The 25,237-nt window shown below is 46.9% G+C and overlaps 1 protein-coding gene and 1 pseudogene across 3 annotated transcripts in view; both read right to left on the reverse strand.

The window, feature by feature from the left end:
- LOC112240115 (zinc finger protein DPF3) overlaps positions 1-25,237 on the reverse strand; it is a 109,310-nt gene that overhangs the window by 77,277 nt on the left and 6,796 nt on the right. Inside the window, exon 1 of one of the 3 annotated variants that reach the window (XM_042301024.1) lies at positions 15,832-15,946. The exons of 1 other annotated variant lie outside the window; for it this stretch is intronic. In XM_042301024.1, the coding sequence (XP_042156958.1) occupies positions 15,832-15,863 (32 nt within the window). In that variant the 5' untranslated portion in view covers positions 15,864-15,946. Of the gene's footprint in view, positions 1-15,831; positions 15,947-25,237 lie in introns of those variants that run through there. One more of the 3 variants, XM_042301022.1, reaches the window with a different exon arrangement.
- The window catches only part of LOC112218021, a 32,250-nt pseudogene continuing 28,712 nt past the window's right edge, over positions 21,700-25,237 (reverse strand).

Consider the following 25,237-nt stretch of genomic DNA (forward strand, 5'->3'; position numbering starts at 1 on the left):
TGATAGTCCCAATTGGCCCAGCGCCGTCCGGGTTAGGGATTGGCCGTCATTGTAAAATAAGAATTAGTTTTTTTTAAACTGACTTGTCTAGTTAAATAAAGGTTAAATAAAAAATGTATAAAATGATGATGAAATATGCTGATTCATGCTATACTTCAGAGACAAGCAACAGCTCTTATCAGACAGGATGTTATCTCCTGGGTAATGTACAGTAACTACATCACCCGGAGGATATGGATGTGTTGTCTGTTGTGTGACAACGTGGGCTTCCCTAATTCCCAGACACAACAGGCTCAAACACAACATCATTCCAGATGTCCTGTTCAATGTCAGTTAGTTCAATTGGTAATAACTCGACTCATTCTGAAAGAGAATAGCCTTACTCATTGGTAATTACATCGTAATAACTCAACTCATTCTGAAAGAGAATAGCCTTACTCATTGGTAATTACATCGTAATAACTCAACTCATTCTGACAGAGAATAGCCTTACTCATTGGTAATTACATCGTAATAACTCAACTCATTCTGACAGAGAATAGCCTTACTCATTGGTAATTACATCGTAATAACTCAACTCATTCTGAAAGAGAATAGCCTTACTCATTGGTAATTACATCGTAATAACTCAACTCATTCTGAAAGAGAATAGCCTTACTCATTGGTAATTACATCGTAATAACTCAACTCATTCTGACAGAGAATAGCCTTACTCATTGGTAATTACATCGTAATAACTCAACTCATTCTGACAGAGAATAGCCTTACTCATTGGTAATTACATCGTAATAACTCAACTCATTCTGAAAGAGAATAGCCTTACTCATTGGTAATTACATCGTAATAACTCAACTCATTCTGACAGAGAATAGCCTTACTCATTGGTAATTACATCGTAATAACTCAACTCATTCTGAAAGAGAATAGCCTTACTCATTGGTAATTACATCGTAATAACTCAACTCATTCTGACAGAGAATAGCCTTACTCATTGGTAATTACATCGTAATAACTCAACTCATTCTGACAGAGAATAGCCTTACTCATTAGTAATTACATCGTAATAACTCAACTCATTCTGAAAGAGAATAGCCTTACTCATTGGTAATTACATCGTAATAACTCAACTCATTCTGAAAGAGAATAGCCTTACTCATTGGTAATTACATCGTAATAACTCACATTACGTTTGAAAGTCTCATTAAAATGCTTAGACTAAATCCATAGGAGAAGATCCAGTCCACCTCCTGTTCCACTACAGACCCCTGGGACAGACTGCCTTATTATACTAATGTAGGTTGGGACCAATGTGACACGTGTCTCTGTAGTGGGAGGAGTTGGCCCTGTCCTTGTGACCCCCTGTTGTTTTGGAGGGATCCTCTGTGGCTGTGTGTGTGTGTAGGTGTAGGTGTGTGTGTATGTGTGTGTGTTTAGGGGAGAAGGACGAGGGTCCTGGTGAGCAGATGGGGCTTTCCCCCTCTCTCTATCTTGCCCTCCCTCTGTCTCCCTACCCCTCTGTCTCCCTACCCCTCTGTCTCCCTGTCTCCCTACCCCTCTGTCTGTCTGTCTCCCTACCCTCTGTCTGTCTGTCTCCTACCCCTCTGTCTGTCTGTCTCCCTACCCCTCTGTCTGTCTGTCTCCTGTCCCTCTGTCTGTCTGTCTGTCTGTCTCTCTGTCTGTCTGTCTGTCTCTCTGTCTGTCTCCCTACCCCTCTGTCTCCCTGTCTGTCTGTCTGTCTGTCTGTCTGTCTGTCTGTCTGTCTGTCTGTCTGTCTGTCTGTCTGTCTGTCTGTCTGTCTCCCTACCCCTCTGTCTCCTGTCTGTCTGTCCCTGTGTCTGTCTGACTGTCTGTCTGTCTGTCTGTCTGTCTGTCTCCCTACCCCTCTGTCTCCCTGTCTGTCTGTCTCCCTGTCTGTCTGTCTGTCTGTCTGTGTCTGTCTGTATGTATGTATGTCTGTCTCCCTACCCCTCTGTCTCCCTGTCTGTCTGTCTGTCTGTCTCCCTACCCCTCTGTCTCCCTGTCTCCCTGTCTCCTGTCTGTCTGTCTGTCTGTCTGTCTGTCTGTCTGTCTGTCTGTCTGTCTGTCTGTCTCCCTACCCCTCTGTCTCCCTGTCTCTCTGTCTGTCTGTCTGTCTGTCTGTCTGTCTGTCTCCCTATCCCTCTGTCTGTCTGTCTGTCTGTCTGTCTCCCTACCCCTCTGTCTCCCTGTCTCCCTGTCTCTGTCTGTCTGTCTGTCTCCCTACCCTCTCTGTCTCCCTGTCTCTGTCTGTCTGTCTGCCTACCCCTCTGTCTCCCTGTCTCTCTGTCTGTCTGTCTCTCCTACCCTCTGTCTGTCTGACTCCCTACCCCTCTGTCTATCTGTCTCCCTACCCCTCTGTCTGTCTGTCTCCCTACACCTCTGTCTGTCTGTCTCTCTCTCTGTCTGTCTGTCTGTCTGTCTGTCTGTCTGTCTGTCTGTCTGTCTGTCTGTCCCTCTGTCTCCCCCTCTGTCTCCCTGTGTCTGTCTGTCTGTCTCCCTGTCTCCCTGTCTGTCTGTCTGTCTGTCTGTCTGTCTGTCTGTCTCTGTCTGTCTCCCTACCCTCTGTCTCCCTGTCTGTCTGTCTGTCTCCCTACCCCTCTGTCTCCCTGTCTCCCTGTCTGTCTGTCTGTCTGTCTGTCTGTCTGTCTGTCTGTCTGTCTGTCTGTCTGTCTGTCTGTCTCCCTATCCCTCTGACTCCGTCTCTGTCTGACTGTCTCCCTACCCTCTGTCTCCCTGTCTGTCTGTCTGTCTGTCTGTCTGTCTGTCTGTCTGTCTGTCTGTCTGTCTGTCTCCCTACCCCTCCGTCTCCCTGTCTCTCTGTCTGTCTGTCTGTCTGTCTCCCTACCCCTCTGTCTCCCTGTCTCCCTGTCTCTGTCTGTCTGTCTGCCTACCCCTCTGTCTCCCTGTCTCTCTGTCTGTCTCCCTACCCCTCTGTCTGTCTGACTCCCTACCCCTCTGTCTGTCTGTCTCCCTACCCCTCTGTCTGTCTGTCTCCCTACCCCTCTGTCTGTCTGTCTGTCTGTCTGTCTGTCTGTCTGTCTGTCTGTCTGTCTGTCTGTCTGTCTGTCTGTCTGTCTCCCTACCCTCTGTCTCCCTGTCTCTCTGTCTGTCTGTCTGTCTGTCTCCCTACCCTCTGTCTCCCTGTCTCCCTGTGTCTGTCTGTCTGTCTGTCTCCCTCTTCTGTCTCCCTGTCTCTCTGTCTGTCTGTCTGTCTGTCTGTCTGTCTGTCTCCCTACCCCTCTGTCTCCTGTGTCTGTCTGTCTGTCTGTCTGTCTGTCTGTCTGTCTGTCTGTCTGTCTGTCTCCCTGTCTCCCTCTGTCTCCCTACCCCTCTGTCTCCCTACCCTCTGCCTGTCTGTCTCCCTATCCCTCTGTCTGCCTCCCTACCCCTCTGTCTGTCTGTCTCCCTACCCCTCTGTCTGTCTGTCTCCCTACGCCTCTGTCTCCCTGTCTGTCTGTCTGTCTGTCTGTCTGTCCCTACCCCTCTGTCTCCCTGTCTCTCTGTCTCTCTGTCTGTCTGTCTGTCTCCCTACCCCTCTGTCTCCCTGTCTCTCTGTCTGTCTGTCTGTCTCCCTATCCCTCTGTCTCCGTCTCTCTGTCTGTCTCCCTACCCCTCTGTCTCCCTGTCTCTCTTTCTATCTGTCTGTCTCCCTACCCCTCTGTCTCCCTGTCTCTCTGTCTGTCTGTCTGTCTCCCTCTGTCTCCCTCTCTGTCTCCCTGTCTCTCTGTCTGTCTGTCTGCCTAACCCTCTGTCTCCCTGTCTCTATGTCTGTCTGTCTCCCTACCCCTCTGTCTCCCTGTGTCTGTCTGTCTGTCTGTCTCCCTACCCGTCTGTCTGTCTGTCTCCCTACCCGTCTGTCTGTCTGTGTCCCTACCCGTCTATCTGTCTGTCTCCCTACCCGTCTGTCTGTCTGCCTACCCGTCTGTCTGTCTGTCTCCCCACCCGTCTGTCTGTCTGTCTCCCCACCCGTCTGTCTGTCTGTCTCCCTACCCCTCTGTCTCCCTACCCCTCTGTCTCCCTACCCCTCTGTCTGTCTGTCTCCCTGTCTCTCTGTCTGTCTGTCTCCTACCCCTCTGTCTCCCTGTGTCTGTCTGTCTGTCTGTCTCCCTACCCCTCTGTCTCCCTACCCCTCTGTCTCCCTACCCCTCTGTCTGTCTGTCTCCCTACCCCTCTGTCTGTCTGTCTCCCTACCCTCTGTCTGTCTGTCTCCCTACCCCTCTGTCTGTCTGTCTCCCTACCCCTCTGTCTGTCTGTCTCCCTACCCTCCTGTCTGTCTCCCTGTCTCCCTGTCTGTCTGTCTGTCTGTCTCCCTACCCATCTGTCTGTCTGTCTCCCTACCCGTCTGTCTGTCTGTCTGTCTGTCTGTCTGTCTCCTACCCCTCTGTCTCCCTGTCTCCCTGTGTCTGTCTGTCTGTCAGTCAGTCAGTCAGTCAGTCAGTCAGTCAGTCAGTCAGTCAGTCAGTCAGTCAGTCAGTCAGTCAGTCTGTCTGTCTGTCTGTCTGTCTGTCTGTCTGTCTGTCTGTCTGTCTACCCCTCTGTCTCTCTGTGTCTGTCTGTCTGTCTGTCTCCCTACCCCTCTGTCTCCATACCCCTCTGTCTGTCTGTCTCCCTACCCTCTGTCTGTCTGTCTATCCCTCTGTCTGTCTGTCTGTCTGTCTCCCTACCCCTCTGTCTCCCTGTCTCTCTGTCTGTCTGTCTGTCTCCCTACCCCTCTTTCTCCCTGTCTCTCTGTCTGTCTGTCTGTCTCCCTACCCCTCTTTCTCCCTGTCTCTCTGTCTGTCTGTCTGTCTGTCTGTCTCCCTACCCATCTGTCTCCCTGTGTCTGTCTGTCTGTCTGTCTGTCTCCCTACCCGTTTGTCTGTCTGTCTCCCTACCCGTCTGTCTGTCTGTCTCCCTAACCGTCTGTCTGTCTGTCTCCCTACCCGTCTGTCTGTCTGTCTCCCTACCCGTCTGTCTGTCTGTCTCCCTACCCGTCTGTCTGTCTACCCGTCTGTCTGTCTGTCTCCCCACCCGTCTGTCTGTCTGTCTCCCCACCCGTCTGTCTGTCTGTCTCCCTACCCCTCTGTCTCCCTACCCTCTGTCTCCCTACCCCTCTGTCTGTCTGTCTCCCTACCCCTCTGTCTCCCTGTGTCTGTCTGTCTGTCTGTCTGTCTGTCTCCCTACCCCTCTGTCTCCCTACCCCTCTGTCTCCCTACCCCTCTGTCTGTCTGTCTCCCTACCCTCTGTCTCTGTCTGTCTCCCTACCCCTCTGTCTGTCTGTCTCCCTACCCTCTGTCTGTCTGTCTCCCTACCCCTCTGTCTGTCTGTCTCCCTACCCCTCTGTCTGTCTGTCTCCCTAACCCTCTGTCTGTCTCCCTGTCTCCCTGTCTGTCTGTCTGTCTGTCTGTCTGTCTGTCTGTCTCCCTACCCTCTGTCTCCCTGTCTGTCTGTCTGTCTGTCACCCTACCCCTCTGTCTCCCTGTCTCTCTGTCTGTCTGTCTGTCTCCCTACCCCTCTGTCTCCCTGTCTCTCTGTCTGTCTGTCTGTCTCCCTACCCCTCTGTTTCCCTGTCTCCCTGTCTCCCTGTCTCTCTGTCTGTCTGTCTGCCTACCCCTCTGTCTCCCTACCCATCTGTCTCCCTGTGTCTGTCTGTCTGTCTCCCTACCCGTCTGTCTGTCTGTCTCCCTACCCGTCTGTCTGTCTGTCTCCTACCCGTCTGTCTGTCTGTCTCCCTACCCGTCTGTCTCCCTGTGTCTGTCTGTCTGTCTGTCTCCCTACCCCTGTCTCCCTGTCTCCCTGTCTCCCTGTGTCTGTCTGTCTGTCTGTCTGTGTCCCTACCCCTCTGTCTCCCTGTGTCTGTCTGTCTGTCTGTCTCCCTACCCTCTGTCTCCCTACCCTCTGTCTGTCTGTCTGTCTCCCTACCCCTCTGTCTGTCTGTCTCCCTACCCCTCTGTCTGTCTGTCTCCCTACCCCTCTGTCTGTCTGTCTCCCTACCCCTCTGTCTGTCTGTCTCCCTAACCCTCTGTCTGTCTGTCTCCCTGTCTGTCTGTCTGTCTGTCTCCCTACCCCTCTGTCTCCCTGTCTCCCTGTCTGTCTGTCTCCCTACCCCTCTGTCTCCCTGTCTCTCTGTCTCCCTACCCGTCTGTCTGTCTGTCTCCCCACCCGTCTGTCTGTCTGTCTCCCCACCCGTCTGTCTGTCTGTCTCCCTACCCCTCTGTCTCCCTACCCTCTGTCTCCCTACCCCTCTGTCTGTCTGTCTCCCTGTCTCTGTCTGTCTGTCTGTCTGTCTGTCTGTCTGTCTGTCTGTCTGTCTGTCTGTCTGTCTGTCTCCCTACCCCTCTGTCTCCCTGTGTCTGTCTGTCTGTCTGTCTGTCTGTCTGTCTGTCTCCCTACCCCTCTGTCCCCCTACCCCTCTGTCTCCCTACCCCTCTGTCTGTCTGTCTCCCTACCCTCTGTCTGTCTGTCTCCCTACCCCTCTGTCTGTCTGTCTCCCTACCCTCTGTCTGTCTGTCTCCCTACCCTCTGTCTGTCTGTCTCCCTAACCCTCTGTCTGTCTGTCTCCCTGTCTGTCTGTCTGTCTGTCTGTCTGTCTGTCTGTCTGTCTGTCTGTCTGTCTGTCTGTCTGTCTGTCTGTCTCCCTACCCGTCTGTCTGTCTGCCTACCCATCTGTCTGTCTGTCTCCCCACCCGTCTGTCTGTCTGTCTCCCCACCCGTCTGTCTGTCTGTCTCCCTACCCCTCTGTCTCCCTACCCTCTGTCTCCCTACCCCTCTGTCTGTCTGTCTCCCTGTCTCTCTGTCTGTCTGTCTCCCTACCCCTCTGTCTCCCTGTCTGTCTGTCTGTCTGTCTCCCTACCCCTCTGTCTCCTGTCTCTCTGTCTGTCTGTCTGTCTGTCTCCCTACCCCTCTGTCTCCCTGTCTCTCTGTCTGTCTGTCTGTCTCCCTACCCCTCTGTTTCCCTGTCTCCTGTCTCCCTGTCTCTCTGTCTGTCTGTCTGCCTACCCCTCTGTCTCCCTACCCATCTGTCTCCCTGTGTCTGTCTGTCTGTCTCCCTACCCGTCTGTCTGTCTGTCTCCTACCCGTCTGTCTGTCTGTCTCCCTACCCATCTGTCTGTCTGTCTCCCTACCCGTCTGTCTGTCTGTCTGTCTCTCTACCCGTCTGTCTCCTGTGTCTGTCTGTCTGTCTGTCTCCCTACCCCTGTCTCCCTGTCTCCCTGTCTCCCTGTGTCTGTCTGTCTGTCTGTCTGTCTCCCTACCCCTCTGTCTCCCTGTCTCCCTGTGTCTGTCTGTCTGTCTGTCTGTCTGTCTGTCTGTCTGTCTGTGTCCCTACCCCTCTGTCTCCCTGTGTCTGTCTGTCTGTCTGTCTGTCTCCTACCCCTCTGTCTCCCTACCCCTCTGTCTGTCTGTCTCCCTACCCTCTGTCTGTCTGTCTCCCTACCCCTCTGTCTGTCTGTCTCCCTACCCCTCTGTCTGTCTGTCTGTCTCCCTAACCCTCTGTCTGTCTGTCTCCCTGTCTGTCTGTCTGTCTGTCTGTCTCCCTACCCCTCTGTCTCCCTGTCTCTCTGTCTGTCTGTCTGTCTGTCTCCCTATCCCTCTGTCTCCGTCTCTCTGTCTGTCTGTCTGTCTCCCTACCCCTCTGTCTCCCTGTCTCTCTGTCTGTCTATCTCCCTACCCATCTGTCTCCCTGTCTCCCTGTCTCTCTGTCTGTCTGTCTGCATACCCCTCTATCTCCCTACCCATCTGTCTCCCTGTGTCTGTCTGTCTGTCTGTCTGTCTCCCTACCCGTCTGTCTGTCTGTCTCCCTACCCGTCTGTCTGTCTGTCTCCCTACCCGTCTGTCTCCCTGTGTCTGTCTGTCTGTCTGTCTGTCTCCCTACCAGTCTCTCTCTCTCCCTCCCTCCCTCCTTCCTCATGGACTGCACCAGATTTGCCAGTTCTTTCTGTGAGATGTTACCCCACTCTTGCACCAAGGCACCTACAAGTTCCCAGACATTTCTGGGGGGAATGGCCTTAGCCCTCACCCTCCGATCCAACAGGTCCTAGACGTGCTCAATGGGATTGAGATCCGGGCTCTTTGCTGGCCATGGCAGAACACTGAGATTCCTGTCTTGCAGGAAATCAGGCACAGAATGAGCAGTATGGCTGGTGGCATTGTCATGCTGGAGGGTCATGTCAGGATGAGCCTGCAGGAAGGGAACCACATGAGGGAGGAGGATGTCTTCCCTGTAATGCACAGCATTGAGATTGCCTGCAATGACAACAAGCTCAGTCCGATGATGCTGTGACACACCACCCCAGACCATGAAGGACCCTCCACCTCCAAAACGATCCTGCAACAGCGTACAGTGTAACGCTCATTCCTTCAATGATAAACGTGAATCCGACCATCACCCCTGGTGAGACAAAACCACGACTCGTCAGTGAAGAGCACTTTGTGCCAGTCCTGTCTGGTCCAGTGATGGTGGGTTTGTGCCCATAGGCGACGTTGTTGCTGGTGATGTCTGGTGAGGACCTGCCTTACAACAGGCCTACAAGCCCTCAGTCCAATCTCTCTCAGCTTATGGCGGACAGTCTGAGCACTGATTGAGTTATTATGCGTTCCTGGTGTAACTCGGGCAGTTATTGTTGTCATCCTGTACCTGTCCCGCAGGTGGGACGTTTGGATGTACCGATCCTGTGCAGCTGTCTTAGGCATCTCACAGTACGGACATTGCAATTTATTGCCCTGGCCAAATCTGCAGTCCTCATGCCTCCTTGCAGCATGCCTAAGGCACATTCACACAGATGAAAAGTGACCCTGGGCATCTTTCTTTTGGTGTTTTTCAGAGTCAGTAGAAAGGCCTCTTTCGTGTCCTAAGTTTTCATAACTGGGACCTTAATTGCTTACCGTCTGTAAGCTGTTAGTGTCTTAATGACCGTTCCACAGGTGCATGTTCATTAATTGTTTATGGTTCATTGAACAAACAGTGTTTAAACACTTTACATTGAAGATCTGTGACGTTATTTGGAATTTTACAAATTATCTTTGAAAGACAGGGTCCTGAAAAAGGGACATTTCTTTTTTTGCTAAGTTTAGATAATAAACAAAAGTTAAATAAACAATTAGAAATGAACAGTAAACAACAACTTTAAAGGAATAGGAGAGATTTCATGTCATATTACGACTACATACAGTCTCTCTCACTACCTTTCTCTCTTTCCCACTCCCTCTCTCCTGTCCCGTACCATCCCTCCTCTCCTCTCTCTATCAGGTCCTTCTAACTTAATCCTGACCTTAAACACTTGAAGTTAATACCTAAACTTAACCTTGAACAACTTTGAAATTTGACGTTTGGAACAACTTTGAAATTTGACGTTTGGAACAACTTTGAAATTTGACACCAGCCTCAAAACAGTTGAAAATACAATATTTTCGGGTTTTGGAAAATATATTTACCAGAGGTTTAGATGGTACAATGCTTCTCTACAATGTACTAGCTTGTTTAGTCACATTAAACTGAAATTACAAAATGGCAGTACCATTTCTGTGCATTTTCTTTTTTAAATGGGTTTTATTTTATGCAGAGATCAGGAGACCAAAGCCATGGATAACAAACCTCTCACAGTCCCAAACCAGGAGGAAGGCCAGAACAGCTCTTATCAATAGAACAGGGCTGTTGTTACCGGCTAAGTGCAAACCCAACACCTCTCATAGAATCAAAACAGTCAGAGGGAAACCACTCAACCTAATGTGATAAGGCTCTAGCACAAAGAGGATATATTCTAATATCTGATTTATATATACACACATTGTCTTCAAAAACTATTCAGGCTCTTTCACTTTTTCCACATTTTGTTATAGCCTTATTCTAAAATGGATTAAATTGTTTTTATTTTCCTCATCAATCTACACACAATACCCCATAATGACATCACAATACCCCATAATGACATCACAATACCCCATAATGACATCACAATACCCCATAATGACAAATCAAAAACAAGGGTTTAGAAATTGTTGCAAATTTGTTCATAAAAAAAAAATGAAATATCACATTTACATAAGTATTCAGACCCTTTACTCAGTACTTTGTTGAAGCACCTTCGGCAGCGATTACAGCCTCTAGTCTTCTTGGGTATGATGCTACAAGCTTGGCACACCTGTATTTAGGGAGTTTCTCCTAATCTTCTCTGCAGATCCTCTCAAATTCTGTCAGGTTGGATGGGGAGCGTTGTTGTCCACTTGGGGCCGTTGTCCTGTTGGAAGATGAACCTTCACCCCAGTCAGAGTTCCTGAGCGCTCTGGAGCAAGTTTTCATCAAGGATCTCTCTGTACTTTGCTCCGTTCATCTTTCCCTCGATCCTGACTAGTCTCCCAGTCCCCGCAGCTGAAAAACACCCCCACAGCATAATGCTGCCACCACCATGCTTCACTGTAGGGAAGGTGCCTGGTTTCCTCCAGATGTGACGCTTGGCATTAAGGCCAAAGATTTCAATCTTGGTTTTAATCAGGCCAGATAATCTTGTTTCTTATGGTCTGAGAGTCTTTAGGTGCCTTTTGGCAAACTCCCAAGTGGGCTGTCATGTGCCTTTTAATGAGTGGCTTCTGTCTGGCCACTCTACCATAAAGGTCTGATTAGTGGAGTGCTGCAGAGATGGTTGTCTTTCCGGGAGGTTCTCTTATCTCCACAGAGGAACTCTAGAGCTCTGTCAGAATGACCATCGGGTTCTTGGTCACCTCCCTGGCCAAGGCCCTTCTCTTAAGATTGCTCAGTTTGGCCGGGAGGCCTGCTCTAGGAAGAGTCTTGGTGATTCCAAACTTCTTACATTTAAGAATGATTGAGGTCACTGTGTTCTTGGGGACCTTCAATGTTGCAGAAATGTTTTGGTACCCTTCCCCTGATCTGTTCCTCGACACAATCCTGTCTCGGAGCTCTACAGATGATTCCTTGGACCTCATGGCTTGGTTTTTGCTCTGACATGCACTGTCAACTGTGGGACCTTATATAGACATGTGTGTGCCTTTCCAAATCATGTCCAATCAATTGAATTTACCACAGGTGGACTCCAATCAAGTTGTAGAAACATCTCAAGGATGATCAATGGAAACAGGATGCACCTGAGCTCAATTTCGAGTCTTAGAGCAAAGGGTCTGAATACTTATGTAACTTCTAAAAACCTGTTTTTGCGATGTCATTATGGGGTATTGTGATGTCATTATGGGGTATTGTGATGTCATTATGGGGTATTGTGATGTCATTATGGGGTATTGTGATGTCATTATGGGGTATTGTGATGTCATTATGGGGTATTGTGATGTCATTATGGGGTATTGTGTGTAGATTGATGAGGATGTTTTATTTTATTTAATCCATTTTAGAACAAGGTAACGTAACACAATGTGGAAAAAGTCAAGGGGTCTGAATACTTTCCGAAGGCGCTGTATATATATATATATCACTGTATGTCAAACCAGACTCTCTCTTTCCCTCTGACACGATGCAAACAAAAGGTACTTTCCTTTCTGCTGTAACTGAATTCCCCACTGAATGATTTTCTGAAATAGTTAATAACAGGCCTACGATACAGACAGCCCGGGACAGGTTAGTAATACGATACAGACAGACTGGGACAGGTTATTAATACGATATAGACAGACTGGGACAGGTTATTAATACGATATAGACAGACTGGGACAGGTTAGTAATACGGTATAGACAGCCCGGGACAGGTTATTAGACAATACCAGACGGGACAGGTTATTAATATGACTGGGACAGGTTACAGACTGGGACAGGTTATAATACGATACAGACAGAGGTTACAGGTTATAATACTATAGACATACTGGGACAGACATAATATGATAGACAGACAGACTAGACAGACTGACAGGTTATTAATATGATAGACAGACAGACTGGGACAGGTTAATAATACCATACAGACAGACTGGGACAGGTTAATAATACGATATAGGCAGACTGGGCTACAGACTGGGACAGGTAAAATAATACCATATAGACAGACTGGGACAGGTTAACAATACGATATAGACAGACTGGGCTACAGACTGGGACAGGTAAAATAATATGATACAGACTGGGACAGGTTATTAATACGATATAGACAGACTGGGCTACAGACTGGGACAGGTTCAATAATACGATATAGACAGACTGGGATATGGACTGGGACAGGTTCAATAATATGATATAGACAGACTGGGACGGGTTCAATAATATGATATAGACAGACTGGGACGGGTTCAATAATATGATATAGACAGACTGGGACGGGTTCAATAATATGATATAGACAGACTGGGCTACAGACTGGGACAGGTTCAATAATATGATATAGACAGACTGGGATATGGACTGGTACAGGTTCAATAATATGATATAGACAGACTGGGACAGGTTCAATAATATGATATAGACAGACTGGGACGGGTTCAATAATATGATATAGACAGACTGGGCTACAGACTGGGACAGGTTAAAATAATATGATATAGACCGACTGGGACAGTGTTAATAATATGACATAGACAGATGGGCTACAGACTGGGACAGGTTAAATAATATGATGTAGACAGACTGGGCTACAGTCTGGGACAGGTTCAATAATATGATATAGACAGACTGGGACAGATTAAATAATATGATCTAGACAGACTGGGACAGGTTAAATAATATGATATAGACAAACTGGAATACAGTCTGGGACAGGTTCAATAATATGATATAAACAGACTGGGACAGGTTCAATAATATTATATAGACAGACTGGGACAGGGTAAATAATATGATATTGACAGACTGGGGCAGGTTAAATAATATGATATAGGCAGACTGGGCTACAGACTGGGACAGGTTCAATAATATGATATAGACCGACTGGGACAGTGTTAATAATATGATATAGACATACTGGGACAGGTTCAATAATATGATATAAACAGACTGGGACAGGTTAAATAATATGATATAGACCGACTGGGACAGTGTTAATAATATGATATAGACAGATGGGCTACAGACTGGGACAGGTTAAATAATATGATGTAGACAGACTGGGCTACAGTCTGGGACAGGTTCAATAATATGATATAGACAGACTGGGACAGATTAAAAATATGATATAGACAAACTACAGGTTCAATAATATGATATGGACAGACTGGGACAGGTTAAATAATATGATATAGACAGACTGGAATACAGTCTGGGACAGGTTCAATAATATGATATAGACAGACTGGGACAGGTTCAATAATATGATATAGACATACTGGGACAGGTTCAATAATATGATATAAACAGACTGGGACAGGTTAAATAATATGATATAGACCGACTGGGACAGTGTTAATAATATGATATAGACAGATGGGCTACAGACTGGGACAGGTTAAATAATATGATGTAGACAGACTGGGCTACAGTCTGGGACAGGTTCAATAATATGATATAGACAGACTGGGACAGATTAAAAATATGATATAGACAAACTCGGACAGGTTCAATAATATGATATGGACAGACTGGGACAGGTTCAATAATATGATATAGACAGACTGGAATACAGTCTGGGACAGGTTCAATAATATGATATAGACAGACTGGGACAGGTTCAATAATATGATATAGACATACTGGGACAGGTTCAATAATATGATATAAACAGACTGGGACAGGTTAAATAATATGATATAGACGGACTGGGACAGGTAAAATAATATGATATAAACAGACTGGGACAGGTTCAATAATATGATATAGACCGACTGGGACAGTGTTAATAATATGATATAGACAGATGGGCTACAGACTGGGACAGGTTAAATAATATGATGTAGACAGACTGGGCTACAGTCTGGGACAGGTTCAATAATATGATATAGACAGACTGGGACAGATTAAATAATATGATATAGACAAACTGGGACAGGTTATTTAATATGATATAGACAGACTGGGACAGGTTCAATAATATGATATAGACAGACTGGAATACAGTCTGGGACAGGTTCAATAATATGATATAAACAGACTGGGACAGGTTAAATAATATGATATAGACAGACTGGGACAGGTTAAATAATATGATATAGACAGACTGGGACAGGTTAAATAATATGGTATAAACAGACGGGGACAGGTTACATAATATGATATAGACAGACTGGGACAGGTTCAATAATATGATATAGACAGACTGGGACAGGTTCAATAATATGATATAGACAGACTGGGACAGGTTCAATAATATGATATAGACAGACTGGGACAGGTTCAATAATATGATATAGACAGACTGGGACAGGTTCAATAATATGATATAAACTGACTGGGACAGGTTCAATAATATGATATAGACAGACTGGGACAGGTTCAATAATATGATATAGACAGACTGGGACAGGTTAATTAATATGATATAGGCAGACTGGAATACAGTCCACTGGCCAGCTACTCCATTGAATGGTAATAGCCAAGAGACGATGAGTGGCATCATAAGGAAGTAGGTATCTTGTGTAACTGAATGCATATTTCAGCCTATATCCGGACACAAACATGTTGACTGCACTGTGTCTGGTTGCTCTGCTCTGCTGTTAGTGAAGGGCCATCTGTCAGACAAAACAACGTAGCTTATTCAGTGTAGACCAGGAATGCAGCCTGTTTTCACGACTACCACTCCAACAATAAGCTGTGTCATTACTCTGTGCCAGACCCCTTCACTACATTCCACTGCAAATGTGGGTAAATATCTCCTGATAGTCTGTGTCTACCTGGGAGCGTCTGATTGTGTCCCAAATGGCTCTCTATTCCATAAATAGGGTGTCAAAGGTAGTACACTACATAGGGAATAGGGTTCCCTATTTTGGGACAGAGACATACAGCCTGTCTGTGAATAGATCCATGTCACTTCTCACAGACAGATAGAGCTGTACCACCTTTACACAGAGACAAGGTTATGTTCAGGCAGCAGGCAGCCATGACTACAGGAGAGCAGCAATGACGAGAGAAGAGTCCAAAACAGTGTTGACAATATTGACACACACAGTCAGACTTGTTATTCATCACATTACACAACTAGGCCTATACGCGGATTCCTAGAAAGCGATCCCTGATGGCACTGGTTGTAAATACTGTAGTTTCCCTCCGCCGACACGGCTCATGCCCGCTCAGCCTGATCGATTTGTCGCAGACAGTAAAAAGCTGTCCGATGCATACTCAAATAATAGCCTATCATTTTTTGCAACACTTGTGAGTGTCTATCAGGGTACTCCATATGTGTTTCAGTGGGAAAATAAACCCACACAATACATCTTTGAGTGATGGGCAGACAGACTGTAGGCTGTCTCTCAATAAGGGTGCGCACCAGAAGCGCTTGTTGGTTGACATTAATTCTAAGTAATAAAACGGACCAGGACAATGGAATAGTAAATGTGAAAGATCAACAAATACTTATTCTACAGTTCTTAGTCTATAAATGTATCCGAATATGAAACAACTTTTGAAAAATAAGATAAAAAACTCCACAATTGAGTTGTCCACGCAGAACATTGTTGTTTCATGCATAGACAAATATTTTCTTAAAAGCGTGCGCATGATATGCTTTGTACACCGGAAACATTAGTGTAGAAACCAATAAATACGAACAAAACGACGCATATTTGTCCTAACGTGCACGGTGTGATATGTTTATAAACATCATATAACATCAAAATAGCAAATTGCATTATTCCACTCAATTTGTTGTCCTTTTCCACTTATTGAGCGCAACCATTGCATGCCAGCGAAAACGTTTTCTTGGTATAGAATATAGCATTTTGAGAATTACTTACGATTTGAGAGGATTCTGAATGACAGTCGCCATTTTGCTACTAGACAGTAAGCAAACATTCCAAATCTCGGAGCTGTTTGGGACCCTATGAAAAAAACAACCAGTAAGATCCTAGGCGACCTGCTCCTTAACCAATACAATACCAGGATGCAGGAGCAAAGGCGTGGTTTAGGAGAAAACTGTCAAAAGCGTTTCGTAAAGACGATGAGCCAAGGCTACGTACAGTACAACTTTATATTGCACACATGTAAATCATTACAGTGTACTTACTAGTCAGTATAAGTCATTTACATAGTGTAGGTATATCCCCGGGGTATATGAAACAGATACAGCAAGGAGTGGCTGCGTTTTCTAGCAGGGAAAACAAAAGCAATGCCAGTTGTCCTGTGTTCCTTTGTGCCTGTCCCAAACAGACCATCTTTATTTTCTCTGCATATCAAATCAAATGTTATTGGTCACTTACACGTGGTTAGCAGATGTTATTGCGAGTATAGCTAAATGCTTATATGGAGACTCTTCTTCATTCAGTGGCATTTAGCAAAACAAATAGAATGGTACGAGAAGATATATATAATATTATGTAACAGTGAAGTAAAACACATTAACATGAGGTAGATTTAGATGTATATATTGTAGAAGCCTAAGTTACACATGAAGGTTTGTTTACACAGGAAATTCAAACAAAGCAATGGCCGATGCTCTATCTAGGACGTAAACAAATCACAACTACTGTCACACTGGGGCAGCAGGGTAGCCTAGTGGTTAGAGTGGAGGGGCGGCAGGGTAGCCTAGTGGTTAGAGTGGAGGGGCGGCAGGGTAGCCTAGTGGTTAGAGTGGAGGGGCGGCAGGGTAGCCTAGTGGTTAGAGTGGAGGGGCGGCAGGGTAGCCTAGTGGTTAGAGTGGAGGTGCGGCAGGGTAGCCTAGTGGTTAGAGTGGAGGGGCGGCAGGGTAGCCTAGTGGTTAGAGTGGAGGGGCGGCAGGGTAGCTTAGTGGTTAGAGTGGAGGGGCGGCAGGGTAGCCTAGTGGTTAGAGTGGAGGGGCGGCAGGGTAGCCTAGTGGTTAGAGTGGAGGGGCGGCAGGGTAGCCTAGTGGTTAGAGTGGAGGGGCGGCAGGGTAGCCTAGTGGTTAGAGTGGAGGTGCGGCAGGGTAGCCTAGTGGTTAGAGTGGAGGGGCGGCAGGGTAGCCTAGTGGTTAGAGTGGAGGGGCGGCAGGGTAGCCTAGTGGTTAGAGCGTTGGACTAGTAATCGGAAGGTTGCAAGTTCAAATCCCTGAGCTGACATGGTATAAATCTGTCGTTCTGCCCCTGAACAGACAGTTAACCCACTGTTCCTAGGCCGTCATTGAAAATAAGAATTTGTTCTTAACTGACTTGCCTAGTAAAATAAAGGTCAAAAACTACAGACAACAAAAGCATCTTTTACACTCTCTGTTCCAATGTTTAGTTCATGAGAATGATCTTAAAAATGTTAGATTTCCTTTTAGAGGAGGGGGAGAGTGATTGAAAGCACACGCGTCCAATCGTAAAGCCGCAAAGAGGGCCGTTATTGTCAGGCGATAAACCAATGAGGTTTGGCTAGCGGGTGTGTAACATTGGTCACATGGACGCAGCATTGTAGCAGGTAGATGAACTTTGTGTCAAGCTCCTCCAATCAAATCAAATGTATTTATAAAGCCCTTCTTACAATCAGCCGATATCACAAAGTGCTGTACAGAAAACCCAGCCTAAAACCCCAGACGGCAAGCGATGCAGGTGTAACCAGAATGTTCAATAATATATTTGATCAACATCGCAATCTCTTATTAATACACGGACGACACCATTTTATTTTAAAGCTGCAATATGTCATTTTGGGGGGGGGCGACCTGACAAAATTCACATAGAAATGTGAGTTATAGATCTGTCATTCTCATCGAAAGCAAGTATAAGAAGTAGTAGATCTGTTCTATGTGAGCTATTTCTATGCTTCCTGTGCTTAAGTTTCTTCTTTTTTTGTTGTTGAGTATTTTACTCTCTTTAGTCGATCAAATCAAATCAAATGTATTTATTTAGCCCTTTCGTACATCAGCTGATATCTCAAAGTGCTGTACAGAAACCCAGCCTAAAACCCCAAACAGCAAGCAATGCAGGTGTAGAAGCAGTTTCAAACATCTGAAAATATCATTTTTATGGTTTTCAAAAAAATATTCCACAGTGGTTTTAGATGGTGCAATGATTTTCTATACTTTACCTGCTTGTTTTGTCACATAGATCAAATCCCCGAGCTGACAAGCTAATAATCTGTTGTTCTGCCTCTGAACAAGGCAGTTAACCCACTGTTCCCCTGAACAAGGCAGTTAACCCACTGTTCCCCTGAACAAGGCAGTTAACCCACTGTTCCCCTGAACAAGGCAGTTAACCCACTGTTCCTCTGAACAAGGCAGTTAACCCACTGTTCCCCTGAACAAGGCAGTTAACCCACTGTTCCCCTGAACAAGGCAGTTAACCCACTGTTCCCCTGAACAAGACAGTTAACCCACTGTTCCCCTGAACAAGACAGTTAACCCACTGTTCCCTGAACAAGGCAGTTAACCCACTGTTCCCTGAACAAGACAGTTAACCCACTGTTCCCCTGAACAAGGCAGTTAACCCACTGTTCCCCTGAACAAGGCAGTTAACCCACTGTTCCCCTGAACAAGGCAGTTAACCCACTGTTCCCCTGAACAAGGCAGTTAACCCACTGTTCCCCTGAACAAGGCAGTTAACCCACTGTTCCCCTGAACAAGGCAGTTAACCCACTGATCCCTGAACAAGGCAGTTAACCCACTGTTCCCCTGAACAAGGCAGTTAACCCACCGTTCCCTGAACAAGGCAGTTAACCCACCGTTCCCTGAACAAGGCAGTTAACCCACCGTTCCCTGAACAAGGCAGTTAACCCACTGTTCCCCTGAACAAGGCAGTTAACCCACCGTTCCCCTGAACAAGGCAGTTAACCCACCGTTCCCCTAACAAGGCAGTTAACCCACTGTTCCCCTGAACAAGGCAGTTAACCCACTGATCCCCTGAACAAGGCAGTTAACCCACCGTTCCCCTGAACAAGGCAGTTAACCCACCGTTCCCCTGAACAAGGCAGTTAACCCACTGTTCCCTCGGCCGTCATTGTAAATAAGAATTTGTTCTTAACTGACTTGCCTGGTTAAATGGCAGCAGTGGTGCAGGCCCCTCCTTCAGAGACAGGACTCCAGAGAGTAGGCCTCGTTCTGATGCTGCCGTCTCATAGTATTCCTCATCCTTAGCTCTGCTGAGAGACATTAGGTGAACCACACCTGGCCTGACTGTATCAGAGACTTCTTGGTGAACAAAACCTGGCCTGACTGTATTAGAGACATTAGGTGAACCACTCCTGGCCTGACTGTATCAGAGACATTAGGTGAACCACTCCTGGCCTGACTGTATCAGAGACATTAGGTGAACCACACCTGGCCTGACTGTATCAGAGACATTAGGTGAACCACACCTGGCCTGACTGTATCAGAGACTTCTTGGTGAACAAAACCTGGCCTGACTGTATCAGAGACTTCTTGGTGAACAAAACCTGGCCTGACTGTATCAGAGACATTAGGTGAACCACACCTGGCCTGACTTGGACAAGCTCCAGGACCTAAGACCTAGTGGTAGGCTTTAGATCAGAGGGCTAACACAGTCTAGTGCCACACAGGCTGGGCTCAAACCCAGATAGAAGTGTATCACTTCATTATTGTTTTTGGAAGTTACATGCATTTGGAAACACCTTGTCCTCTCCGTGTATGTCCACCTTGTCCTCCCTTTTGCATGTCCACCTTGTCCTCTCCTTGTCCACCCCATTGCATGTCCACCTTGTCCTCCCCGTTGCATGTCCACCTTGTCCTCTCCTTGCATGTCCACCTTGCCCTCTCCTTGTCCTCTCCTTGTCCTTTCCTTGTCCTCTCCTTGCATGTCCACCTTGTCCTCTCCTTGCATGTCCACCTTGTCCTCTCCTTGCATGTCCACCTTGTCCTCTCCTTGCATGTCCACCTTGTCCTCTCTTTGTCCTCTCCTTGCATGTCCACCTTGTCGTCTCCTTGTCCTCTCCTTGCATGTCCACCTTGTCCTCTCCTTGCATGTCTACCTTGTCCTCTCCTTGTATGTCCACCTTGTCCTCTCTTTGCATGTCCACCTTGTCCTCTCCTTGCATGTCCTCCTTGTCCTCTCCTTGCATGTCCACCTTGTCCTCTCCTTGCATGTCCACCTTGTCCTCTCCTTGTCCTCTCCTTGCATGTCCACCTTGTCCTCTCCTTGCATGTCCACCTTGTCCTCTCCTTGCATGTCCACCTTGTCCTCTCCTTGCATGTCCACCTTGTCCTCTCCTTGCATGTCCACCTTGTCCTCTCTTTGCATGTCCACCTTGTCCTCTCCTTGCATGTCCACCTTGTCCTCTCTTTGCATGTCCACCTTGTCCTCTCCTTGTCCTCTCCTTGCATGTCCACCTTGTCCTCTCCTTGCTTGTCCTCCCTGTTGCATGTCCACCTTGTCCTCTCCTTGCATGTCTACCTTGTCCTCTCCTTGTCCCTTCCTTGTCCTCTCCTTGCATGTCCACCTTGTCCTCTCCTTGTCCTCTCCTTACATGTCCACCTTGTCCTCTCCTTGCATGTCCACCTTGTCCTCTCCTTGCATGTCCACCTTGTCCTCTCCTTGCATGTCCACCTTGTCCTCTCCTTGCATGTCCACCTTGTCCTCTCCTTGCATGTCCACCTTGTCCTCTCCTTGCATGTCCACCTTGTCCTCTCTTTGCATGTCCTCCTTGTCCTCTCCTTGCATGTCCTCCTTGTCCTCTCCTTGTCCTCTCCTTGTCCTCTCTTTGTCCTCTCCTTGCATGTCCACCTTGTCCTCTCCTTGCATGTCCACCTTGTCCTCTCCTTGCATGTCCACCTTGTCCTCTCCTTGCATGTCCACCTTGTCCTCTCCTTGCATGTCCACCTTGTCCTCTCCTTGCATGTCCACCTTGTCCTCTCCTTGCATGTCCACCTTGTCCTCTCCTTGTCCTCTCCTTGCATGTCCACCTTGTCCTCTCCTTGCATGTCCACCTTGTCCTCCCCGTTGCATGTCGACCTTGTCCTCCCCGTTGCATGTCTACCTTGTCCTCTCCTTGTCCTCTCCTTGTCCTCTCCTTGCATGTCCACCTTGTCCTCTCCTTGCATGTCCACCTTGTCCTCTCCTTGTCCTCTCCTTGCATGTCCACCTTGTCCTCTCCTTGTCCTCTCCTTGTCCTCTCCTTGTCCTCTCCTTGCCTCTCCTTGCCCTCTCCTTGCCCTCCCCTCGCCCTCCCCTCTCCCTCACCTTGTCCTCTCCTTGCATGTCCACCTTGTCCTCTCCTTGCATGCCCACCTTGTCCTCTCCTTGCATGCCCACCTTGTCCTCTCCTTGCATGTCCTTTCTTCCTCCCCTCCGTAGTTCCTTCCTTCCATCTCCAGGGTTCAACTTTGACGCTGAGAAGCACCGTTACTGTAACCCTCCGACCAGAGAGCTACTGCAGGAGAGAGAGCAGGACAAACACAAGGATAATCTACGAGGAGGAGCTGCTGCAGGAGAGAGAGCAGGACAAACACAGGGATAATCTACGAGGAGGAGCTGCTGCAGGAGAGAGAGCAGGACAAACACAGGGATAATCTACAGGAGGAGCTGCTGCAGGAGAGAGAGCAGGACAAACACAGGGATAATCTACGAGGAGGAGCTGCTGCAGGAGAGAGAGCAGGACAAACACAGGGATAATCTACGAGGAGGAGCTGCTGCAGGAGAGAGAGCAGGACAAACACAGGGATAATCTACGAGGAGGAGCTGCTGCAGGAGAGAGAGCAGGACAAACACAGGGATAATCTACGCTGCTGCAGGAGAGAGAGCAGGACAAACACAGGGATAATCTACGAGGAGGAGCTGCTGCAGGAGAGAGAGCAGGACAAACACAGGGATAATCTACGAGGAGGAGCTGCTGCAGGAGAGAGAGCAGGACAAACACAGGGATAATCTACGAGGAGGAGCTGCTGCAGGAGAGAGAGCAGGACAAACACAGGGATAATCTACGAGGAGGAGAGGCCTAAGAAGGTACACTAGGTTGCCCTTTCACAGCGACAATCAGCAGTTTAAATCATGACAAAGCGTCTCCCTGCCCCTGTTTTGGTGAAAAGCCGAGGAGTGGGGCTGGGGAAAAAGAAAAACTTGCACACCCTAGCTATCTTCAAGGATGGTTGCCACCCTGATATAAAATATTGCAACATTACAACCAAATATTTAGTCTTTACAAAATTATTCCCTCATTCAATGAATCAGGGATCAGCTGGATAAGGTAGACTACTTCAAAGCAAGGTATCTAAAACTAGACATATTTATACAGTTGAAGTCGGAAGTTTACATACACCTTAGCCAAATACATTTAAACTCCGTTTTTCACAATTCCTGACTTTTATTCCTAGTAAAAATTAGGTCTGTCTTAGTTCAGTTAGTATCACCACTTTATTTTAAGAATGTGACATGTCAGAATAATAGTAGAGATAATGATTTACTTCAGCTTTTATTTCTTTCATCACATTCCCAGTGGGTCAGAAGTTTACATACACTAAATTAGTATTTGATAGCATTGTCTTTAACTTGGGTCAAACGTTTCAGGTAGCCTTCCACAAGCTTCCCACAATAAGTTGGGTGAATTTTGACCCATTCCTCCTGACAGAGCTGGTGTAACTGAGTCAGGTTTGTAGGCCTCCTTGCTCGCACACGCTTTTTCAGTTCTGCTCACAAATTTTCTATGTGATTGAGGTCAGGGCTTTGTGATGGTCACTCCAATACATGGACTCTGTTGTCCTTAAGCCATTTTGCCGCAACTTTGGAAGTATGCTTGGGGTCATTGTCCATTTGGAAGACCCATTTGTGACCAAGCTTTAACTTCCTGACTGATGTCTTGAGATGTTGCTTCAATATATCCATATCATTTTCCTGCTCATGATGCCATCAATTTTGTTTAGTGCACCAGTCCCTCCTGCAGCAATGCACCCCCACAACATGATGCTGCCACCCCTGTGCTTCACGGTTGTGATGGTGTTATTCGGCTTGCAAGCCTCCCCCTTTTTCCTCCAAAGATAAGAATGGTCATTAAGGCCAAACATTTCTATTTTTGTTTCATCAGACCAGAGGACATTTCTCCAAAAAGTACCATTTTTGTCCCCATGTGCAGTTGCAAACCATAGTCTGGCTTTTTTTATGGCGGTTTTGGAGCAGTGGCTTCTTCCTTGCTGAGCGGCCTTTCAGTTTATGTCGATATAGGACTCGTTTTACTGTCGATATAGATACTTTTAGCCTATCAGAAGCCATGACATTGTCCTAAAGCCATAACATTTTCTGGAATTTTCCAAGCTGTTTAAAGGCACAGTCAAGTTAGAGTATGTAAACTTCTGACCCACTGGAATTGTGATTCAGTGAATTATAAGTGAAATAATCTGTCTGTAAACAATTGTTGGAGAAATTACTTGTGTCATGCACAACGTAGATGTCCTAACTGACTCGCCGAGTGGTTGAAAACGAGTTTTAATGACTCCAACCTAAGTGTATGTAAACTTCCGACTTCAACTGCATGTTGTGTCTGTTATGTGTTATATCTGTGTTATAATCTGTTATATCTGTGCTGTACCTGTTATATCTGTGTTAAATATGTTATATCTGTGTTAAATATGTTATATCTGTGTTAAATATGTTATATCTGTGTTAAATATGTTATATCTGTGTTAAATATGTTATATCTGTGTTGTATCTGTGTTGTCCCGTGTTGTCCTGTCACCAAAAACTCTGAAATCTCCATCCCTAACTACAACATTTTCACACAAGATAGAACGGCCAAAGGGGGCGGTGTTGCAATCTACTGCAGAGAGATCCTGCAGAGTTCTGTCATACTATCCAGGTCTGTACCCAAACAACTTCTACTTTTAAAAATCCAACTCTCTAAAAACAAGTCTCTCACCGTTGTCGCCTGCTATAGACCACCCTCTGCCCCCAGCTGTGCTCTGGACACCATATGTGAACTGATTGCCCCCCCCATCTATCTTCAGAGCTCGTGCTGCTAGGTGACCTAAACTGCAACATGTTTAACACCCCAGCCATCCTACATTCTAAGCTTGATGCCCTCAATCTCACACAATTTATCAATGAACCTACCAGGTACCACCCCAAAGCCATAAACACGGGCACCCTCATAGATATCATCCTAACCAACTTGCCCTCTAAATACACCTCTGCTGTTTTCAACCAAGATCTCAGCGACCACTGCCTCACTGCCTGCATCCGTAATGGGTCAGCGGTCAAGCGACCTCCACTCATCACTGTCAAAAGCTCCCTGAAACACTTCAGCGAGCAGGCCTTTCTAATCGACCTGGCCCGGGTATCCTGGAAGGATATTGACCTCATCCCGTCAGTAGAGGATGCCTGGTTAGTTAAAAAAAAAAGCCTTCCTCAAATAAGCATGCCCCATTCAAGAAATGTAGAACCAGGAACAGATGTAGCCCTTGGTTCTCTCCAGACCTGACTGCCCTTAACCAACACAAAAACATCCTATGGCATTCTGCATTAGCATCGAACAGCCCCCGTGATATGCAACTTTTCAGGGAAGTTAGAAACCAATATACACAGGCAGTTAGAAAAGCCAAGACTAGCTTTTTCAAGCAGAAATTTACTTCCTGCAACAAACTCAAAAAGGTTCTGGGACATTGTAAAGTCCATGGAGAATAAGAACACCTCCTTCCAGCTGCCCACTGCACTGAGGATAGGAAACTGTCACCACCGATAAATCCACTATAATTGAACATTTCAATAAGCATTTTTCTACGGCTGGCCATGCTATCCACCTGGCTACCCATACCCCGGTTAACTGCACTGCACCCCCCACAGCAACATGCCTAAGCCTTCCCCATTTCTCCTTCTCCCAAATCCATTCAGCTGATGTTCTGAAAGAGCTGTAAAATCTGGACCCCTAGACAATCTGGACCCTTTCTTTCTAAAATGATCTGCCGAAATTGTTGCAACCCCTATTACTAGTCTGTTCAACCTCTCTTTCGTGTCGTTTGAGTTTCCCAAAGATTGGAAAGCAGCTGCGGTCATCTCCCTCTTCAAAGGGAGAGACACTCTAGACCCAAACTGCTACAGACCTATATCTATCCTACCATGCCTTTCTAAGGTCTTCGAAAGCCAAGTCATCAAACAGATTACCGACCATTTAGATGCCCACCGCACCTTCTCCGCTATGCAATCTGGTTTCAGAGCTGGTCATGGGTGCACCTCAGCCACGCTCAAGGTCCTAAACTATATCTTAACCACCATCGATAAGAGACAATACTGTGCAGCCGTATTCATTGACCTGACCAAGGCTTTCGACTCT

The sequence above is a fragment of the Oncorhynchus tshawytscha genome, linkage group LG18, assembly GCF_018296145.1.
Source record: "Oncorhynchus tshawytscha isolate Ot180627B linkage group LG18, Otsh_v2.0, whole genome shotgun sequence".
Taxonomy (NCBI): Eukaryota; Metazoa; Chordata; class Actinopteri; order Salmoniformes; family Salmonidae; genus Oncorhynchus; species Oncorhynchus tshawytscha.